This window comes from Entelurus aequoreus, linkage group LG06, assembly GCF_033978785.1.
Source record: "Entelurus aequoreus isolate RoL-2023_Sb linkage group LG06, RoL_Eaeq_v1.1, whole genome shotgun sequence".
NCBI lineage: Eukaryota > Metazoa > Chordata > Actinopteri > Syngnathiformes > Syngnathidae > Entelurus > Entelurus aequoreus.
Genome location: NC_084736.1, coordinates 70988548 through 71010298, shown reverse-complemented (window position 1 = coordinate 71010298; position 21751 = coordinate 70988548). Strand labels below are relative to the sequence as shown.

General features: G+C 39.7%; 1 protein-coding gene across 6 annotated transcripts in view; it reads left to right on the top strand.

Annotated features, from left to right (window-relative positions):
- The window catches only part of sorbs3 (sorbin and SH3 domain containing 3), a 69016-nt gene that overhangs the window by 17183 nt on the left and 30082 nt on the right, over positions 1–21751 (top strand). For 5 of the 6 annotated variants that reach the window (XM_062051432.1, XM_062051433.1, XM_062051429.1 and 2 more), the window contains exon 3: positions 21640–21704. In XM_062051432.1, the coding sequence (XP_061907416.1) occupies positions 21693–21704 (12 nt within the window). In that variant the 5' untranslated portion in view covers positions 21640–21692. Of the gene's footprint in view, positions 1–5421; positions 5492–21639; positions 21705–21751 lie in introns of those variants that run through there. The other variant, XM_062051428.1, reaches the window with a different exon arrangement.

Below are 21751 nucleotides of genomic sequence, written 5' to 3'. Positions count from 1 at the left end.
TATATGATTCTTAACTAATCTGTCTATAACAGACCTGGGCATTGTACGGCCCGCGGGCCGCATCCGGCCCTTTGCGCATCCCTGTCCGGCCCGCGTGAGGCCAATCATAAATTACAAAATAAATTTAAAAAAGTATCTATGTCGAGTGTGCAATACAACGGTGCTGCTTTTGTTTTGAAAAGCGTTATTTGTATTACTTCCGTGTGGACGTATGCGCGTGTGCGATTGTGAGTGAATTGAACGGCGCAATTACAAATTACAAAATAAAGTTTAAAAAACATCTATGTCGTGCGCGCAATACAACTGTGCTGCTTTTATTTTGAAATGTGTTATTTATGCCGTATGTCCGGGGGGAACCTGTGAGTGAAGGTGCATAGAGACAAGTGATGAGACGCTAAAAAAATAAAAGTTGATGAGGAATGGCGTGTTTCCAACAAGACATGGACTGCCAAGTATTTCTTTACATAAATTAATGGTAAAGCCGTGTGCTTAATGTGTGGTACACAGGTTGCTGTGTTTAAATATCCTTTTAATCGCCACTACACGAAGAAACACGAGGGAAAATACCGGAATGTGTCTGATGAAGCGCGCGCAAGGGAGGCTGATGCGTTGATGGTAAAACTGCAAACCCAACAAGGACTTTGTGCCATATTTCACACCCCCAGAGATGCAGCCGTCAGGACAAGTTTCGTCATTTCTCACAAAAGCGCCAGAAAAAGTAAGGCGTTTTCTGACGGAGAGTTTATTAAGGAGTGCTTATTGGACTTTGTTGCGCTGATAATGCCCGGAGACATTGACTGTTTTTCGCTAACTTTGGATGAGAGCTCTGATGCAGTCAATTGAAGAGACAACCACAGGTAATGACTTGTTCACAGAGGTAAATGCGTGTTGGGACAAGCTGGCAGGTGTGACAATCCAATCCACTTTATTTATATAGCACATTTAAACAACAAAATGTTTCCAAAGTGCTGCACAACAATATTACAAACAATATTCAAATATTATCCTTAGCTCCACCAATGACTGAATAAAAAGAAAAAACAATTACATATAAAACCAATATAAAAAACAATATAAAATAAATATGATTAAAAACTATTTTTAACAACAGATGGTTGTCCAAATCTGATGGGGAAAAATGTTGGATAATGCAGGATAAAGTGACCATCAAAAGCAATCTGCTTTTGTATAAAGTTAAGTTAGGTTAAATTAAATTATTATTATTATTATTAATTATTATTATTATTATCATCATTATTATTTATCTTACGGTATATCAAAAATAATATTGAGCAAAATTTAATTGAAATATTGTCGTGTGGCCCTCCAGCAGTGCTCGGGTTGCTTATGCGGCCCCCGGTGAAAATTAATTGCCCACCCCTGGTCTATAACATTAAAGCGCAAATGAAAATACAGCTTCACCAATTTAGTCATAATTTCTGCGCTTAAAAAACTTCTCTATGACTTTAGCTCCAGACTTCTGCCGTTTGATATTGTCATTACGGCCACAAGTGGTGGAAAGTCTATTACAACTAGGTAGCAGTACGGACCACAGCTAAGAAACAGTTATTGTTTGGCGGCTCTTTAGGACGTGCTCGCAGACCAACAATGAGCCCTATGGTTAAGAAACACTGGCATATACATCCATCCATACATTTTCTACCACTTGTCCCTTTTTGGGGTATCCAATACATATTATCTTGACCACAAGGAAGTGTGTTCATTTAGATTAAAATCATCACACTGTAGGTCCCCTTTAAACACGTAGGTCAGTGATTCTCAGACTGTGGTACGTGTAGGCCAAATAATAAATTTATCAAAGTACAGTGTTTTATTTTCTTATAATCAAAACCACGGTTACTGTTCAAAATGTGCGTAATGTTACAGTGGCCCAAATTATTATATATACTTGTTAAATAAAACATCTGCTTTGTTTTTAATGCATACTTAAGCCTACTATGCTACTAGGGATGATACTCGAAACCGGTTTTCCCGGTTGTTTGATAAGAAAAGAACCGAGTCCTCGGACTCGAATCCCTTTTTGAGAACCGGTACCCGTTATCGAGACCACTATAGTAAAGGAAAAGAGTTGATTCTTTATTCGAATCTGTCCTGACCAGAAATGCTCCGTGGGACATCACAAGAATTGACGTCACGTAGCTCAGTCATTAGGCGCAGATAGCGAAAGCAGGAAAACAATGGACGGGAAAAAGCGCTCCGAGGTGTAATAAAGTTAAAAACAAAAGCTATCATCCATCGAATAACTTTACTGAGAGATTTCAGCAGGGTAAAACACATGACGAACACTTTTACGACCAACCGGAAACATAGCAACCAGGCTAGCAACGCACCTCCTTTACGGCAGCTGTCGCAACGTTCTTAAAACAACCGCAGCACATACATATATATACAACATATCTCCCTTTTTTAACTTTTGTTTTTCTTTCCTTGTAAACAAAACAAAATCACACTGTAGATGTGTTGTCTGTCTAATTATAAATAATGCAGACGAGGCGTGTTGGCTGAGTTCTTGACGTTTACTTTCACAGCGTGGCAACATGCAACACTTTTCGGGGCTACCGCGCATGCTCGTAACTCCCGTTGCATGCTGGGTAGTGTAGTTGTTATATTCTCTCGCTCATAACATTTTTCCCCCTATAAAGAAATAATGTTAACTCAATAAAGTGTATTTCTTTTTTTAGCTTTAACTTTTCATTTTTTAGCATTGTACCCACATTTGCAAACAACTCTTCTCTTCATAGAATTTTCTTTCAATAAAGAAATAAAGTGCAAAAATGTCAAAGCATCATAACAAACAGTTATGTCAAATAGCAGCAGAAGTGCACTTTTTGGAGAGCTGTATTATTTTCAGTTTTGTGCCCAATGGACTGATTTTATTTAACACTATATTATTATTTATACACTTATAGTGATCACAGAGACAGGTTGTTTTTGTGTTACTGTATATATTTGTTTCTCTGAAAAATCCCACTTAATATACTTTGGGTAACAACAGTCAATATTTAGTTATTTTATTTTATTTTTTTAGGTGGGTAACAGTCAATATTTATTTATTTATTAGATTTTATTTTTTTATTATATAATAAAAGTGAGCTTTTGTTAAACCACATATTGTGTGTTTTTTTCCATATACAACAACCTATCTGGACTCGATAAGAGAATCAATAAGGAATCGGTTCGATAAGAGGATTCGATAATAGGCTCGAACTCAATAATTCCTTATCAAACATCATCCCTATACGCTACTGTATTTTAATGTTGGTCTTTACAATGGTACTTGGAGAGCCAAGTTTTTTCTGAGGTAGTACTTGGGGAAAAAAGTTTGAGAACCACTGAAGTAGGTAATTGATCTGTGTGTGTTCAATGAATCGACCAATACATTCACAGAAAAGCATACAGTATGCCTCTCTGTGACGCTTCCAGTCTGTCTGTATGTCTGTTGTAATCTGCTGATGACACTCTGACACACTAAGCTCAGTAGCCACTTCCCTCTGAAAATGTCCTGTTTGACTGCTGATCAATTGTCTTGGTCTAATGATGTCTAGTTTTAGTTTACCCATAAAATGTAGGCACAGTGGTACCTCAACTTATACGAGCATTTTGAGATGCGAGCTGTCCCTCAGCTTTAAGTTGCGAGCATGAATTTGAGTTGGTAGTAATTAAAATGACATTAAAAACATTTAGTACATTCTGCAAGAGTCCACTGCCTCTGCGTCAAAACAAATTTATCCATGAAAATATTGAGAGGCTGCGGAATGGTCTGCCCAACATGTTGCCTTCTTTTCTCCTGACTACAAAAGTAGACCGTCGAGCATTAATAATCCGGGGTCACTGGGTCTTATGCAGAAATATGTACTGTATCGGTTGCTCTCCACTCTGACCTCTGCTGTCCGTCACTCAAACAACGTCTGTGTGAAACATAAACAATGATAACAGTTGCTATTCTTACTGGACAGAAAAGCAGCCCAAAGGAGACATTGCATTTGTGAGCTCCCCAAGGTACATCATTATTATATTACTTTATAAAACTATTGTAGTTGCTTGTAGTACATTATGTCGTAAACAATATCCTATTTAAAAGTAGTTTTTTTTGTTTTTAAAAGGCATGTTACATGTTAAAATTGTGCTGTTTTGGGGTGGCCAAGCACCAGTGAAATAGATTTAAATTCATTTCAATGGGCGAGGCTAATTTGAGGTACGAACTTTGTCATAAAAAGATTAGGTACCACTATTATGTATATGTGCAAACTTACAACGTGTTAGTTGCTTACATAAGAATAATTAAAAAAAAAAAGATTTGTCAAGAGCGAGAATGCGTTTTGGGGCCAAAGTGTCAATCACCATTTGCTTGATTGCCTCATTTAGCCGCGCAGAGTGACGGGGTGTTAGATATGTTCACAGTGGGGAGAAAGTCTGTTCATGGTTGGATATATACTATTAGGGGGGACCCCACTTGAAAGCTGCCATGCCATACTTGTCTCTCAGGTTGAAAGGCTCCAATATTTGGAGAAAACAAGCCCACGAAGAGGAAAGGCCCAGTAAATGGATATCTTCCTCGAATAGCGACGCTGAGCCAGACCGCTGAATTATTAAAAAGAGCTGAGTCCTTCACTTTCAACATGGAAGCAAACATAATACACGGATGATGTTTCAATAAACAGAAGTCTCCTGAAAGATTTTCATTTATTGGTCCAGAGATAAATGCGCACTTTGGATTAAAAAAAGACAGGTTCAACTGGATCACTTGGCAGAGGTGCAAAGCTAAGAACTAGCACTCATGGCTAACATAATCAAGTTCTGCACACTTTGTTGGCAGGATGTGTGGGTGAACTGGAAATCCTAGTTTTAATTGGCCAAGCACTGTGTGCAACAACATCTTACCAGGCACTTTCAGATCAGGAATTTGCAATCTGTAAACAGGCCACTTGTGTAATTTGTCATTAGTCGGACAAACTATCATTCAGTCTTTGTTTATCTAGCAGCTTGTTTGTGTGAGGTCACAGGAGAGTTTGCCCTATCAAAAGTGGATGACATACCATTAGAACAGAAAGAATCATTGGTACTTTAACTTTAACTCCCATCTTTTACTTACATACACTTTGCACACATATAAAGAGTGAGAGTCATGGGGCAGATAAAGTTAAGTGGGGGTGTCACGGAGTCACCAGTCTGGAAGATGGAGGTGATGAACTATTTTCATTCCCCTTTGGTTAACCCCAGGCCGTAAAACAGCACCTTATCACAACAATGAGGTCTCCTCACAGAGTGAGGTGCCCTCGAAGCGACAAGCCAGGGGCAGTGTGCCTTTTTGAGCGCGGTCGAAGCGGTTGCTATGGGGATGCTTGTCATCTGGCAAGTCTTCTGCAGAGGCAGGGAGGGCCGGTGCTGGGAGGGAGAGATTTTTAAAGTTGTGACGAGGTTGTAAAATCAGAACAGGGAAAGCCTACAGCAGTGTGAGTCCACTTTGGAGGTGAGTCCACTTTTTTAGAATCACATTGCATCTTGTTGGAAGCTGTCTTGCAAGACGTTTTTTTTAGTGTTGAGAAACCTGTTTGGCTTCTCTAAGTTTGTAGGACAGTGTTATTCAACTGGCGGCTCAGGGGCCTGTATGGTGTCATTCCGGGGGCCAGATTTGGAGTTCAATTCAAAACTTGAGAGACAAGCATTTTTATTTTTTTTTAGAAAATTACTAAAATCACTAGAGTGCTCATGTGGTCTGGAGAAACTTGGACAACTGTAAACACATTGGCAGATCCTTGTGTTGACATTTTAACTTTGTTAGCAAACATAGAAATCTGGGGTCCAAACTTGGGATTTTCACCCGGGGCGTTCCTTAAGTCCTCTTCTTTTTGGCAGTTAGACATATTTTTTGTAATGTGATTTACAGTATGTAACTAAGGTGTTGCTATAGTTTGTTTACTTCAGATGCAGTCAGTAGTATTTTGTTCAAATTCTTTACTTATGCTCTTGGTGTTCCTCAAGGTTCCATTTTAGGTCCTCTCTTTTTCATCATTGGGCTAGTCAACTGGTGGCCTGTGAGTTCTGTTTAAAAAAAAGTCACATTTTTGCAGCACATTCTTAAAAACACTAGAGGGCTATCATAGAGATGATCTTTGACTTGCTTTTTTGCAGAAGGTCCTTAAAAACAGCAGAGCACTCCTGTAACTCTAACAAGCTAAAGCTCAGCAGCATCTACTCCGTCTCATACTAGTTGTTGGAAAAGCCACTTAATCTCAGATTGCTGGCCTTAAAGCGAGGCTCCCGGCTGCTGTCAGATTGATTTCCACAGCCGCTTCTGATTGCCTTTGTGATGTTACTGGGGGTCCAGCATGTCCACAAGCCATAATCAGCTTTAAATATGCAAGATGAAAGCCATGAGGATTTTTGACATTTTTTTTTCAAGGTGTATTGAGAATTGTATCTATGAGCAGAAGTACACCTATCCATTACTCTAATTGTGTATATGGATTTTTGTGAGACAAGCTCACACATGTCTTTCTGTTTTTATGCATTGTAAATCATATATAAATGGAAATTCGATCTATTCCGTCTATGCAAACCTCTAAAAAACCTCCAAAAACCTTCAACATTGTTTTGTATACATGCTGTAAGTATACAGTACATGTAATGTAGTAACAGTAACATGATAAAATGTAACATTTACATATTTTGGTAATTTTAAGCATTGCTGGACATTTTTGGGGGTGCACTGATTTCACAAAGTGCATAGCAACATTCGCTATTTCCTTCAACAATAACAACTACTAATCATAACAGACTTCATGAGAGCCAACAATGAATACTTTGGGACAAATGATGATCCAGAATCTTATCTTCCTGAGACTGAATATACAGAAGATGAGCTACAAGTTTTAGAAGCTAAGTGCTAAACAGATCCAGCTCTAGTGAAGCACTAGCATCATGTAGCAGTATTGCTAAGTGCTAAACAAGAAATACTTACTGTACAATATCCGCTCTCACTGTGATGCCGGCTAATGGGATGTTTATATCTTTCAGCACAATACTTGTCTTCCCTGTTTAGATGATAACTTCATCTCACTACTCAGATATAAAAATGCTGTGAGAAAAAAAAAACATTTTGCAACATCTTCCTCGCGACTTCATACAATACCAATTTTGCTATTACTTTGTTAATATGCATGTCATGGCATGTAACTGGAGTATAGTTGGTGGTTTTTGCATGCATTTTAAAGGGCTTTAAAGGCAGAATAGATGAATCCCATTAACTACATGCAGTACAATGTTAGCCGTCTTGTACTAGCAGGTTCTGTTTTTTTTTACAATTTAGACTGCACAAAAAAACCTCCCAAAAACATGTGTTCTTGTCTTAAATACGGATTTTGAATGATAGGCAAAATTCCAAAAACGTCCAGTTCCAGGAATAATAATATTAGTAGCCCTTTGAGACACTTGTGATTTAGGGCTATATAAATAAACATTGATTGATTGATTGAACAAACAAAAAAACAAAACAATAAATTAAATATCTCAATATTCAATATTACACGTATTTGATTTGTTAGGTATAACACAACACTAAGATGTAAAAAAAAATGTCCACATAGTTTAGCATATATTGATTGACCTACATTCTATTGGTGTGGTATCTTTAATGAACAAAATGTATCAAAGTGGCCCCTACAGATCTTTCTGTATGTGGCCCTCGCTGGAAAACGTTTGGACACCCCTGTTGTGATATAATGAGCATTTTCCTTTTTTAAATGAAGTAGCACTGTTTGTATCTTAGTTGTGTAAATCAGTGGTCCCCAACCTTTTTGTAGCTGCGGACCGGTCAACGCTTGAAAATTTGTCCCACGGACAAAAAAAAACAACATTTTTTTTTTTTTTTCCATAAAGAAATACAATCATGTGTGCTTACGGACTGTATACCTGCAGACTGTATTGATCTATATTGATGTATAATGTATATATTGTGTTTTTTATGTTGATTTAATTTTTAAAAAAAAAATAATAATAATTTCTTGTGCGGCCCGGTGGTTGGGGACCACTGGTGTAAATAACTTTTGTTGCAGTCACCATGGAATTGATTTGTATAATTTGTTTAAAATCTACCTGCAATTTGATATGTGATCCGTCAGGGCTATAAAGTCCACCTTTTATCCTAAATTAGCTGGGATAGGAATTGAGAGACTAAAAATATTTTCTACTGCTTATCCTGTTCAAAGTCATGAGTGAGCCAGAGCCTATCCCAGCTGACATTTGGTGAGGGGTGGAAACATCTAGTCGTTTCTTGAGTTTTATCCCTCAGATGACAATTTCAAGCCAGGATTATGGGCGTGTTTGTCTTAAATACACAAAGTACACAACTATGTGGTGCCTTTTGATTTAGAGCCTCTCAGCTGCTCTCCATTGACAAGAAACACACAACACTGACACTGTGTGCTCACACTGGAGAAGCACCATACAAGGAGGTGGAATCCTTCCCTCCTGATAAATGAGTGGATCCCCCAATAACTACATATCATAAACCTGTAGCTGCAGGTCCTTGTATGGGCTCCGTCTGTGTTAGTTACGTGCAGAAGGGGCAGCACAGTATGATCCATCCTGCAGGACCTTGAACACCTAACGTAACTGCAGTCTGACTCACCTAATATGTTTGGAGCGGTCACCAAATGTACTCAATACTATCATCTCAACACTTTAAAATGTGGGATTTCTTCAGTTTTACAGCCATTTAAGGTCAGCTGCAGCAGCATATTTATGCAGATGGTTTGATAGCTACAGAGTCATCCAGTTAAAAGGAACTAGATGTTGGAATGGGTTTATAAACTGACCTACAGCCTATTGTATTTAGTTGCAACACCATAAGCTTTTATGGGCTGTATTTGCAGTGGCACCATTTCAATAACCAATCGTAGGTAGAGATGCGCCCATCTCTACCTATGATTGGTAGACTCTCATCGTAGGAACTAAAAATCTATTAATTTTGCCTTTAAGTATAACCAAAGTTTGTCGGCTCGAGTACTTGGCTGGGAAACAAGCACTCGGGGCATACTCAGTCAGACTGCCTCTAGGTAACAAATTTGTTACAACATTTTGTTATAAATTTTCATGCCAACAAAGCAAGAAGATGGTGCTCAAAAGTACAGTAAAGTGCCACTTTTTAAAATGCACTAGCTCGCTGCTAATTTACATTGGAATTGCCATAGACATGCTACCGCCTAGCATTAGCGGTTTTAACACCTCCACAAATTCCATCCATTCATTTTCTACCGCTTGTCCCTTTTTGGGATCGCGGGGGGTGCTGGAGCCTATCTCAGCTGCATTCGGGCGGAAGGCGGGGTACACCCTGGACAAGTTGCCACCTCATCACAGGGCCAACACAGATAGACAGACAACATTCACACACTAGGGCCAATTTAGTGTTGCCAATCAACCTATCCCCAGGTGCATGTTTGATACCAGTATTCAATGGCACCAATTTTCTGTACATGTGTCTGTTCAAATGTATTAATAAAGGGTAATTGTTAAAAAAACCAAAACAATTTTTTTTTAAATTATAACATTTAAGGTGTTGTCATGTTTTCTTACAATTCTGCGTCTCATTTGCAAGTACTGTACTGTATTATATCGTAAATTCCAGAACATTAGATGGCAGTAGTTTATAGAGTGTGTGTATATATACAGAGTATATAGTATATAGTGTAGCCAGGAAGTAGTCTTTGCCATTAAGTTGAATGTGCTTGTATTTTCTTTTGTTAAACCCAACAAAGTGTTTATACTGTAAGTATGGTATTTGTTACACACCATCTGTTTAAATGTAAAACACATCTTAGTTGTAGTTTTTATTACCAAATTTGGAGGTGTTAAAATCGCCAAGTAATATTGCTAATACTAATCAGTAACATGTCTATGGCAAATTAGCATCAAGCTAGCACATTTAAACGGTATAGCCTTACCGTACTTTTGGTCGCCTCCCTCTTGCTTCGTTGGCATGGAAAATTGTAACATTACCTAGGTGCAGTCCGACTGAGTCCACTCTGAATGCTTGTTTCCCGACCAAGTGTTTAAGCCGATGCAGAGTCTGCAACCGGAAGTGAATTGGTAGTACTAACGGACTTCGAACGGCACCTATAAATGTACCGAATTCCACACCCATCCATAAGTATAATAGCCTAATGGTTAAGTACTGTTCTAGATGTGTAGGTCCATGTTATAGGAATACGTTATACTTTTTAAAGTCCAACTCCTGACAAATTGCCATATTGGTCAAAACGTTCCTCTTGATTCATCATACCATGTCAGTTTGGCTTTTACTTCACATGTCGATCTTTATGCTTCACGGCAATTACCCCACTAGACTCGCTCTTAAATATTGATATTATTTTCGTACCAATCCAGTTCTCTTTACATTGTACTCACTGACTGACTTACTTTGGTCAAATCTTTACATTGTAGTTGTGATAATAGTGTGTCAGATTTGTATCTCCTTCAATATTTGTAAGGTGTTTACTATATGTCAGTCAATGGTGAATAGAAACAGTATTGCCACCTTAAGCAAACATCATGTTTGTTTTGGTCAGCATGAGCTAACATATGTGCAGTATTGCCACCTGATGGAGTCAATGATTAACTTTGTGCTCAGAGTCCAAGGCTTTGGTTGAGAAATGGAGCTGAAGTGACAGTGGTTTATTTGTCTTATTGAAAGCCTTGGCTCATTGTGTCTGCTCACATCATCACTTAGCTGCGTGGATGATTTATGGATGATGTGATTCTCCCTCTGACCACTTCGTTAGGCTTTGTTTGGTTACCTTGACAAGTTAGAACAATGTCGTGCTAGGAGGTCACTGCAGGTCCATCCTAGAAACGAGGAATCTCTACCCTGCAGTATTTTGCAGTGATAGTAAATCGAAAACGTCACCGTGTCCACAATAGCTTGGAGTTTTACATCGGTGATGTGACTTGTTTCCCGGCTGTGATAACACATTTACAGGAATCATGAGGGTGTGGTGCAGTCCACTGACCTGCTGAGGGGTTCTCAACTTCTAATAATAGTCTGGTTCCTCATCTGTTAAATAGGAGAATACGTTTTTGCCTATGAGTCACAATGCAGATGTGTGAGGAATAGATCAGCCATTGCATCACTCGCATGGATCTCTGCAGAAAAATATTTTTGGTTTCCTTTGTTGAGTTTTCTAACATGTGGCTGATTGCTTGCAGCGCCACAATGAGTTTTTTGTAGACAGAAGCAGAAAAACATCTTCAAAGTTTCTCATCTCACATGTCCTGATTTACCCTGAGAAGCACCACGGACGCCATTTGACCCAGCTACAGATAGAAAGCAGGAAGTACTATCTTAAAAGTTTCATTTTATCTTTAGTTTCTTCACCTACACCTTTTATGGCTCTCTTTATTTTCCACCCCCAAAACGGATCCAGGTGTGATGATAGACATTTCACCTAGCTGCCGTTTTACAGCCTCTGCATCTGCTCTTGATATGCCGTCATTACGTAAGAATTCACTGCACATTCAAAGCAAAACCACTTGGCTGTCTTTTTTTGTAAGATACGGACAACAGTGTTGTTTTTCCCTTATTAGGAAGGATTGATTCATGCTCAAGAGGGGAATGCATGCGGCGCTGATGCTGATCCCCCCGAGAAATGAGACACGGATGTTATGACATCAGCCTATTTATCAGCTTGCTACTTGAACTTTCAGCCTTGAAGCCACATTCAGATGCATGTGCTTATTTAGATTCCGTTATATGCATTAACCATATTTGGGCAGAAGGCTGACAGGAAAAAGGCTAGCATGAGGTCATATATAAAGCAACAATAAGCAATAGAAATAAAACTCTTCTGCTACCACAGTTTGCACAATGCTCACACTTGGATTTAGTTAGGATTCATCTGAAAACAAACATCTGTTTCTGAATGCTGGTCGACATCCAGTTTGTTTGGATTCAGAATACATTTTAATGTGTGTGTGAGTGTATGTGTGGTGATGGTGTCACATGCTGCATTTCAGTCCCCTCTGTATACTGAAAATCTGTCTTGATTCAAAAAATTAGTGCTTTTTGTTAGGGATGGGCACCGAAATCTGATTCCATAATGGCAGCGGTGCCAATTATGGAGGCGTGATATAGATCAGTGGTCCCCAACCACCGGGCCGCGGCCCGGTACCGGTCCGTGAATCGATTGGTACCAGGCCGCACAAGAAATAAAAAAATAGAAATAAAAATAATTTTTATTTTTTATTTTTTATTTTTTTATTAAAGGCCTACTGAAACCCACTACTACCGACCATGCAGTCTGATAGTTTATATATAAATGATGAAATCTTAACATTGCAACACATGCCAATACGGCCGGGTTAACTTATAAAGTGCAATTTTAAATTTCCCGCAAAACTTCCGGTTGAAAACGTGCGCGTGACGTCAATCGTTGAAACGGAAGTATTCGGACACCATTGTATCCAATACAAAAAGCTCTGTTTTCATCGCAAAATTCCACAGTATTCTGGACATCTGTGTTGGTGAATCTTTTGCAATTTGTTTAATGAACAATGAAGACTACATAGAAGAAAGCTGTAGGTGGGATCGGTGTATTAGTGGCTGGCTGCAGCAACACAACCAGGAGGACTTTGACTTGGATAGCAGACGCGCTATCCGACCCTAGCCGCCGACCGCATCGATGACCGGGTGAAGTCCTTTGTCGCTCCGTCGATCGCTGGAACGCAGGTGAGCACGGCTGTTGATGAGCAGATGAGGGCTGGCTGGCGTAGGTGGATAGCTAATGTTTTTAGCATAGCTCTGTGAGGTCCCGTAGCTAAGTTAGCTTCAATGGCGTCGTTAGCATCAGCATTGTTAAGCTTCGCCAGGCTGGAAAGCATTAACCATGTAGTTACAGGTCCATGGTTTAATAGTGTTGTTGATTTTCTGTCTATCCTTCCAGTCAGGGTTTTAATTCTTTTGTTTCTATCTGCAGTTAAGCCCTATGCTATCACGTTAGCTCCGTAGCTAAAGTGCTTCGCCGATGTATTGTCGTGGAGATAAAAGTCACTGTGAATGTCCATTTCGCATTCTCGACTCTCATTTTCAAGAGGATATAGTATCCGAGGTGGTTTAAAATACAAATCCGTGATCCGCAATAGAAAAAGGAGAAAGTGTGGAATCCAATAGTCCTTCACTCTAACGTTGTCATCCACGAATCTTTCATCCTCGCTCAAATTAATGAGGTAATCATTGCTTTCTCAGTCCGAATCGCTCTCGCTGCTGGTGTAAACAATGGGGAAATGTGAGGAGCCCTTCAACCTGCGACGTCACGCTACTTCCGGTACAGGCAAGGCTTTTTTTATCAGCGACCAAAAGTTGCGAACTTTATCGTCAATGTTCTCTACTAAATCCTTTCAGCAAAAATATGGCAATATCGCGAAATGATCAAGTATGACACATAGAATGGATCTGCTATCCCCGTTTAAAAAAAAAAAATTCATTTCAGTAGGCCTTTAAATCAACATAAAAAACACAAAACACACTTACAATTAGTGCACCAACCCAAAAAACCTCCCTCCGCCATTTACACTCATTCGCACTCATTCGCACAAGAGGGTTGTTTCTTTCTGTTATTAATATTTCTGGTTCCTACATTATACATCAATATAGATCAATACAATCTGCAGAGATACAATCCGTAAGCACACATGATTGTATTTTTTTATGACAAAAAATACAATAAAATAAAAAATGATTTCTCACAATGCTGAGTCTCATTCGCAAATAGGCTTATTATATAGTAGATTTTGCATGCAGTTGCAATTCCAAGACGTTAGATGGGAGTAGTGTATTGACTACGGTATAGTCTTTGCCATTAGGCCAAATTTAGTCTTTTGTTGTGACCTAAAAGGTGTTTATACTGTAAGGACTGTACTTATTACACACCAGCTGTTTGATTGTAACATGCATCTTAGTTGTAATTTTAAATACCAAATTTGCAGGTGTTGAAATGGCCATCTAACCATATGTAGCATGTGTATGGCGCAGCATAGGTCGAGTTAGTCCATTTTGAAAAGTGAAAACTTATTGTACATTCGTGTGTTTTTTATAGGTATACTTGCTTTGTTGGCATTTGAAATTGTAACATTACCTAGAGTGTTTGAGCCGGACGTCACGTCCTGTGCAACAAAGGTATCAAAATATGGCATCGTTTGATACACAATAGTACTGATGGAATTTGGTCGGTGCCTGGTAAAGTACCAGATTTGGTACCCATCCCTACCCACGACAAAGTTCTACTTCAGGTTCTGTGGTCATTTTGTTTGTGTGTATACAGGTGTCTTACTATGGGTGTGTAACATCACACATAACCTAATTAGCTTATTGAGCTTTTTTAGACTTATTTTTCCCAAAAAATGCTACAATAAATTGGCTCTTGTGTGTGTGTGAATGTGAGTGTGAATGTTGTCTGTCTTTCTGTGTTGGCCCTGCTATGAGGTGGTGACTTGTCCAGGGTGTACGCCGCCTTCCGCCCGAATGCAGCTGAGATAGGCTCCAGCACCCCCCGCGGCCCCGAAAGGGACAAGCGGTAGAAAATGGACGGATGGATCATTGAATTCCAAATGTCTTTTACAGCTGTGCTCGATTTTTTAAAAACTTTTGACCATTTCCTTGCACGTAAACAAATGCAGTCACACTCAATTGGCGATGGTTGCTTAAATGTGAGTTATGCACAACATCACACAAAACTTTATTGTTCTGTATTTTGTGTGGCTTTAAAAGGTACAGTATGGTACTTCTGTTACTTGTCAAAGAAAGCCGTGCTGGGCTCTGAATCAGACATTATCTGCTGCTTAAGCCAGCACATTACTCATGTGGTTCATTTAGCTGCACGCTGCCGGTTTAAATGAGGACCAATGTGTTAAACACATTGTAAATTGCCGTTCTTTAAGTGATTATTTTGTGGCTTGTGTGTATTGTTTCCCTTTGGACATCTGGGTGTGATTGCTTTGGGCAATGAAAGGACATTTGTCATCACTGAGCAAAAATGTACAAATTTGTGGGGTTACGTAACCCACTTAATTGGGCGATGATGAGCCTGGTAGAGCGACATTGTTGTCTAGAAAGAATAACATTGGACTCATGGGTTCTATGCTGCCCAGTGCTGTTTTTCACAGTCTTGACCACAATCCTTAAAGCCACTAATGTTCAGCTGCAAATTCCAGGCGGAAAACTCATCAGTGCAAATTTCATTGGACAGCCGTCAGCCAGTAGTCGTCTTGTCCCACACACTTGGACTTTCTGACCATGCTGCATAACTTACACAAGAACAGTCAAAGATCCTTAAGTCATAAAGGGATTCTATAGACTCTCTTTGTTGGGTGGTGACCTCAGTCAGACAAAGACTGAAAATGTCAGACTCGGTCTGAAAGAAATGTCACCAATCAGGGGCGGCACAGTGGCACTGTTTTTCAAGAATGGGGGTCGAGTGGCATATATTATAGAGGATAGACGTAAGATGCTGTCTGAGCCCAACTAATCGCAAAACCTATGAGAACATGGCATTGAGTGGCTACTTAGCCACTGTTGGCGAGAGCCTGTATGCTTCATTACCAACGCCTTTACTGATTACTGTAAACAAATCTAGTCTTTTTTCAGTGGAGCAATTGATTAGAAACGACATTCTGTTTTCAAATTAGAATGTTGTGGCAATAAATGACAGGGAAGAGATGTGACTGTAGAGTAGAAGGTTGTGGCACCAAGCCGGGAAGTTGGTCAACTTTTACTTTTTTACCTGTGGGTTAAGGATTATTCTGAATTTAGCTGCTCAAATAGCGCAACAGTGCTGAAAGATTCAAACATCCCAACAGTCGGCATCCCAGTGAGAGCAAACATTCTAAGGCCATGACCACACGAACACAGACACTTAATAAACGCATACTTATCTGCGTTTAGGCCTCTTGTTCACACGCAGACGCATACTTTTGTCTTTAAAAATGCAGACTTTTACAAACGCTGGCCAAAGTGTAGCGTTTCAAAACTCTCCACTTAGCGTATGCGTACACGGCACAAACAGAGACTTGTGATGACGTCAGAGTTGTGCGCTATTATACAAAAGGCTCAACAACACTGCCTTGCTGCCTTTAAACACACTATAAGAGGAATTACTGTATGTTTGAACGTAAATATCAGAATCAGAAACATGAACAGTTTTTATTGCCATTGTTTGAGAACGGGTTCACAAACTAGGAATTTTACTTAGTGCAATCGTGCAACATAAAACACATATAATCATCAGCGGCGGTCACTCGAAACGAGTATGACGATCCTCCTGGTAGTGGGGTATCCCTTTATGGAGGATGCCTGTGCGTGAGTCACCATACGATCCTTGACAGATCCGGGTCAGGGTCCAGTGGCATGGAGTCCAAGACGACTGGGGACCCTTTTCTGCTGCAGCCTTCATCCGCCATCCCAGCCATTGTGACGCTCCATAGGATTATCAATCATCCTCCGCCTGTTCCACCGTTGAGGTCTTGGGTTGTTATTTCCCCATAACTGGGCCCACAATTTCTTCTCCCCCTACAAAAACCTCCCCCCCCCCCACCCCATTTACTTCCGGGGTCACGTTTCCTCTTACGTGGCACGTTTCCTCTTACGTCATCCCATAGCTTGTGTTTGTAAATTGTTTTTTTAAATTTTTTAAATTTTTTTATAATATAGCGTTAACAAAACGTCTGTATTAATCGGACAAATTAACTTGAGGATATTCCTGACTGAATGCACATTTGACTCGTGGACATATGCGGAAATGAATAACAGTGTACAATAAGTTAATTCATTATCAATCAACATTATCAACCTTTATTCAAACTAAATGTATTATCGGGGTTGTTGGCAATTATTTGTATTATTTGCTAAAAACTGCTCCTACTCACGTCTCAATATTGGGCTACCACGGACCAGCCGCATACAGTAAAGGTATGTTCTTATTTGAAGTTAGAGTGAATCTCAGTATATCGTGTTTGCCAACAATATCCACCTAAAACCCATCCGTCTGAAAGAAAAATTAACCCTGAAGTAGTGTTGACCCGTGGAAAACGAATCAAAAATCGTTTAATTCTCCGGCCTGTACGGTAGTCAAATGTGCAATGATTATTTGTTCACATATGCATTCCCAAAGTAACACGATCTATGGGAAACATGAGTGCTGACGTAAAAACAATGAATGAAACTAAAAATATTTAAGTTCACATAAATGCCATTTTAATTTAGTTCACTTACACAGAGAACTAAAAAAAACTGAATTTAACGTATAAATTTAGTTTGAATAAAGTTTGATAATGTTGATTGATAATGAATTAACTTATTGTACACTGTTATTCATTTCCGCATATGTCCACGAGTCAAATGTGCATTCAGTCAGGAATATCCTCAAGTTAATTTGTCCGATTAATGCAGACGTATTGTTAACGCTATATTATAAAAAAAAACAAAAAAAACAAAACATTTTTTTTACAAACACAAGCAATGGGATGACGTAAGAGGAAACGTGACACGTAAGAGGAAACGTGACCCCGGAAGTAAATGGGGAGGGGGAAGGTTTTTGTAGGGGGGAAGAAATTTGGCGTGACAGTGCCTTCTTCCGCCATCGCAGCCGTTGAGGTCTTCACCGTATCCCTGGCTAGGGGGCAGTCAGGTACTAGGCCTTTGCCAAGGGCCACCTGGGGTAACAGTAGTAAAGGGGTTAACCTCCTAGTGCCCCAAGACCCCATAGAGCAGCCTCCACTGCCGAATGCACTTTAACATCATGCCCAGGACACAAAACACATATAACACAGAATAGAATTACATGAGCTGTAACTGAGCTATCAGATCTTGTTGTTGTTCATGTGCCTGATGGCCGAGGGAAAAGAACTGATCAGGTGGTGGGAGGTGTGGGTCTGGATGGACCGTAGTCTCCTGCCTGAGGGGAGAGGGGAGAATAGTTTGTGTGCTGCTATTTTCACTTTACATTGATAAAGACACATCAAAATGGGCTTTGCGACAATCCTGCCGGCGCTAATGACAGTCAGCTGTTTTGGATACGATCGCTGTGGAACCTCCACCTGATGGGACAACTTTGACAAGCAAGACTTTTTGCTCTGTGTCATGAGAAAGGTGCAACATTATTTCTATGTTTTCAGTTCTTTTTCCATCCATCCATCCATTTTCTACCGCTTATTCCCTTCGGGGTTGCGGGGGGCGCTGGAGCCTATCTTATAGCTGCAATCGGGCGGAAGGCGGGGTACACCCTGGACAAGTTGCCACCTCATCGCAGGGCCAACACAGATAGACAGACAACATTCACACTCACATTCACACACTCGGGCCAATTTAGTGTTGCCAATCAACCTATCCCCAGGGTGCATGTCTTTGGAAGTGGGAGGAAGCCGGAGTACTCGGAGGGAACCCACGCAGTCACGGACAACTTTGACAAGCTAGACTTTTTGCTCTGTGTCATGAGAAAGGTGCAACATTATTTCTATGTTTTCAGTTCTTTTATAACGGCAAATTATGAAGTCAATTTAAGTGTGTTGCTTCCATTCTTGTAGATGGAACCGGGCGCGGCCGTGCTCGCGCGTAAAAATTGACCAAGCAACAAAAAAAACCATAATTTTGCGTCCTCCTTGTAGTGTGTACTGATGTTAAAGAAATATACACTTCATTACACATGTAGCATATCACTATATCGATGATTAAATGCTTTATAACTCCACAAGTTTTGCAGCGGCACTCGCACGTCCGTGTGCTTTATATAGGCACTCAAATGTGCAAAATGTTTTCCTTGGCTCATTAGTGTGTGCTGATTTTAGAAATAATGTACACTTCACTGCACATATAAAACATCACCATGTTGCTTAACATGTCATAAATCTACCAGTGTTTGGTTTCAGCAGCACAGCCGTGCATGCGCGCTTTAAACACTGAAAAAAAGAGATAATAATGTTCCCATGCAGGGCTCTGTGTACGTGTTGGTTGGTTTTAAAGATAATGTACAAACCCCGTTTCCATATGAATTGGGAAATTGTGTTAGATGTAAATATAAACGGAATACAATTATTTGCAAATCATTTTCAACCCATATTCAATTGAATGCACTACAAAGACAAGATATTTGATGTTCAAACTCATAGACTTTATTTTTTTTTTGCAAATAATAATTAACTTAGAATTTCATGGCTGCAACACATACCAAAGTAGTTGGGAAAGGGCGTGTTCACCACTGTGTTACATGGCCTTTCCTTTTAACAACACTCAGTAAACATTTGGGAACTGAGGAGACACATTTTTTAAGCTTCTCAGGTGGAATTCTTTCCCATTCTTGCTTGATGTACAGCTTAAGTTGTTCAACAGTCCGGGGGTCTCCGTTATGGTATTTTAGGCTTCATAATACGCCACACATTTTCAATGGGAGACAGGTCTGGACTACAGGCAGGCCAGTCTAGTACCCACACTCTTTTACTATGAAGCCACGTTGATGTAACACGTGGCTTGGTATTGTCTTGCTGAAATAAGCAGGGGCGTCCATGGTAACGTTGCTTGGATGGCAATATATGTTGCTCCAAAGCCTGTATGTACCTTTCAGCATTAATGGCGCCTTCACAGATGTGTAAGTTACCCATGTCTTGGGCACTAATACACCTCCATACCATCACAGATGCTGGCTTTTCAACTTTGCGCCTATAACAATCCGGATGGTTCTTTTCCTCTTTGGTCCGGAGGACACGACGTCCACAGTTTCCAAAATCAATTTGAAATGTGGACTCGTCAGACCACAGAACACTTTTCCACTTTGTATCAGTCCATCTTAGATGAGCTCAGGCCCAGCCAAGTTGACAGCGTTTCTGGGTGTTGTTGATAAACGGTTTTCGCCTTGTATAGGAGAGTTTTAACTTGCACTTACAGATGTAGCGACCAACTGTAGTTACTGACAGTGGGTTTCTGGAGTGTTCCTGAGCCCATGTGGTGATATCCTTTACACACTGATGTTGCTTGTTGATGCAGTACAGCCTGAGGGATCGAAGGTCACGGGCTTAGCTGCTTACGTGCAGTGATTTCTCCAGATTCTCTAAACCCTTTGATGATATTACGGACCTTGGATGGTGAAATCCCTAAATTCCTTGCAATTGCTGGTTGAGAAAGGTTTTTCTTAAACTGTTCAACAATTTGCTCACGCATTTGTTGACAAAGTGGTGACCCTCGCCCCATCCTTGTTTGTGAATGACTGAGCATTTCATGGAATCTACTTTTATACCCAATCATGGCACCCACCTGTTCCCAATTTGCCTGTTCACCTGTGGGATGTTCCAAATAAGTGTTTGATAAGCATTCCTCAACTTTATCAGTATTTATTGCCACCTTTCCCAACTTCTTTGTCACGTGTTGCTGGCATCAAATTCTAAAGTTAATGATTATTTGCAAAAAATAAATGTTTATCAGTTTGAACATCAAATATGTTGTCTTTGTAGCATATTCAACTGAATATGGGTTGAAAATGATTTGTAAATCATTGTATTCCGTTTATATTTACATCTAACACAATTTCCCAATTCATATGGAAACGGGGTTTGTACGTGTCATTGTACGTCTAGTATATCAAAATAAGCATAATAGGAGGTGTAATTCCACCAAGTCAGCTATTGCTGCTTTTTTCAGGCTTCTGATTGGACAAAATGTGCATGACAGCAGGTGTGTATAAGTTTGTGTGTAGATATAGACACTTTTAAAACTACACTTGTGTGGATGGAGATCGTTTTAACCCCAAATATGTGTTTTTGAAACTGTCCGTGTTCGTGTGGACATGGCCTAAGTCATTGTATTATGTTCCTATTTGAAACATTTGGCATTAGTTCTACATGATAACGCTCAAAGGCTCTCTTGAAGTCTGCCATTAGTTGGACTTGGAGCAAACACAGGAAGTGATCTCTATGTTGTTGTTGACCTTGAATTCCCATAGTGCATAGCAACGAACACAACCTTGCTATAAGCTCTGTGAATTCAATGCGCCCAGGAAAGAAGTTACGGTAATGCTTATAATGACCAAAATACAGTAATTACTACATGTTATCATAAATGTGCATGTTACTAAATTACATACATACTTACAGCATGTATATAAAACGGTGTTGGAGATTTTTGGATGGGTTTTTAAAAGGCTTTAAAGATCATATCTCCATGACCTGCATTGTTAGCCGTCTCTTACTAGCAGTTTTTTGCTATTTAGGATGCACAGAAAAGGGAAATATGTGTGTTCTCGTCTTACATAAGGACTGTGGATGATAGGCAACATTTTAAAACAAAGTGCAGATCCCCTTCAAAAGTCAGCTGGGAGAGGCGACCCTAATGAGGAGGTTATTCCAGCAAGTGTCTACTTGAACAACATTTTAATAGCTAAGTGTTTCAATGCTCTTTAAAGCTGGTACATGTTGTTCAAGGACAAAATCTATCCATCCATTTTTTCTACTGCTTGTTCAGTTAAGTGGTGACTGAGTGATGGAGCTGTTATCTTTAATAAAAGTGTGTCACCTAGGGAAATGATCTCTTTCTAATATTTAATATATACAGTATCAGAATAAGCATGTATTTTTTTTTTGTATCTTCAGCTACTTTGGGAGAGGAATCTGACATCTGCCACCAAAGACAGATCTGAGAGCTCATGCAGTCGCAGGTACAATTATTCTTATTCACTAAACATTTTCATAAAAAATATTCAAT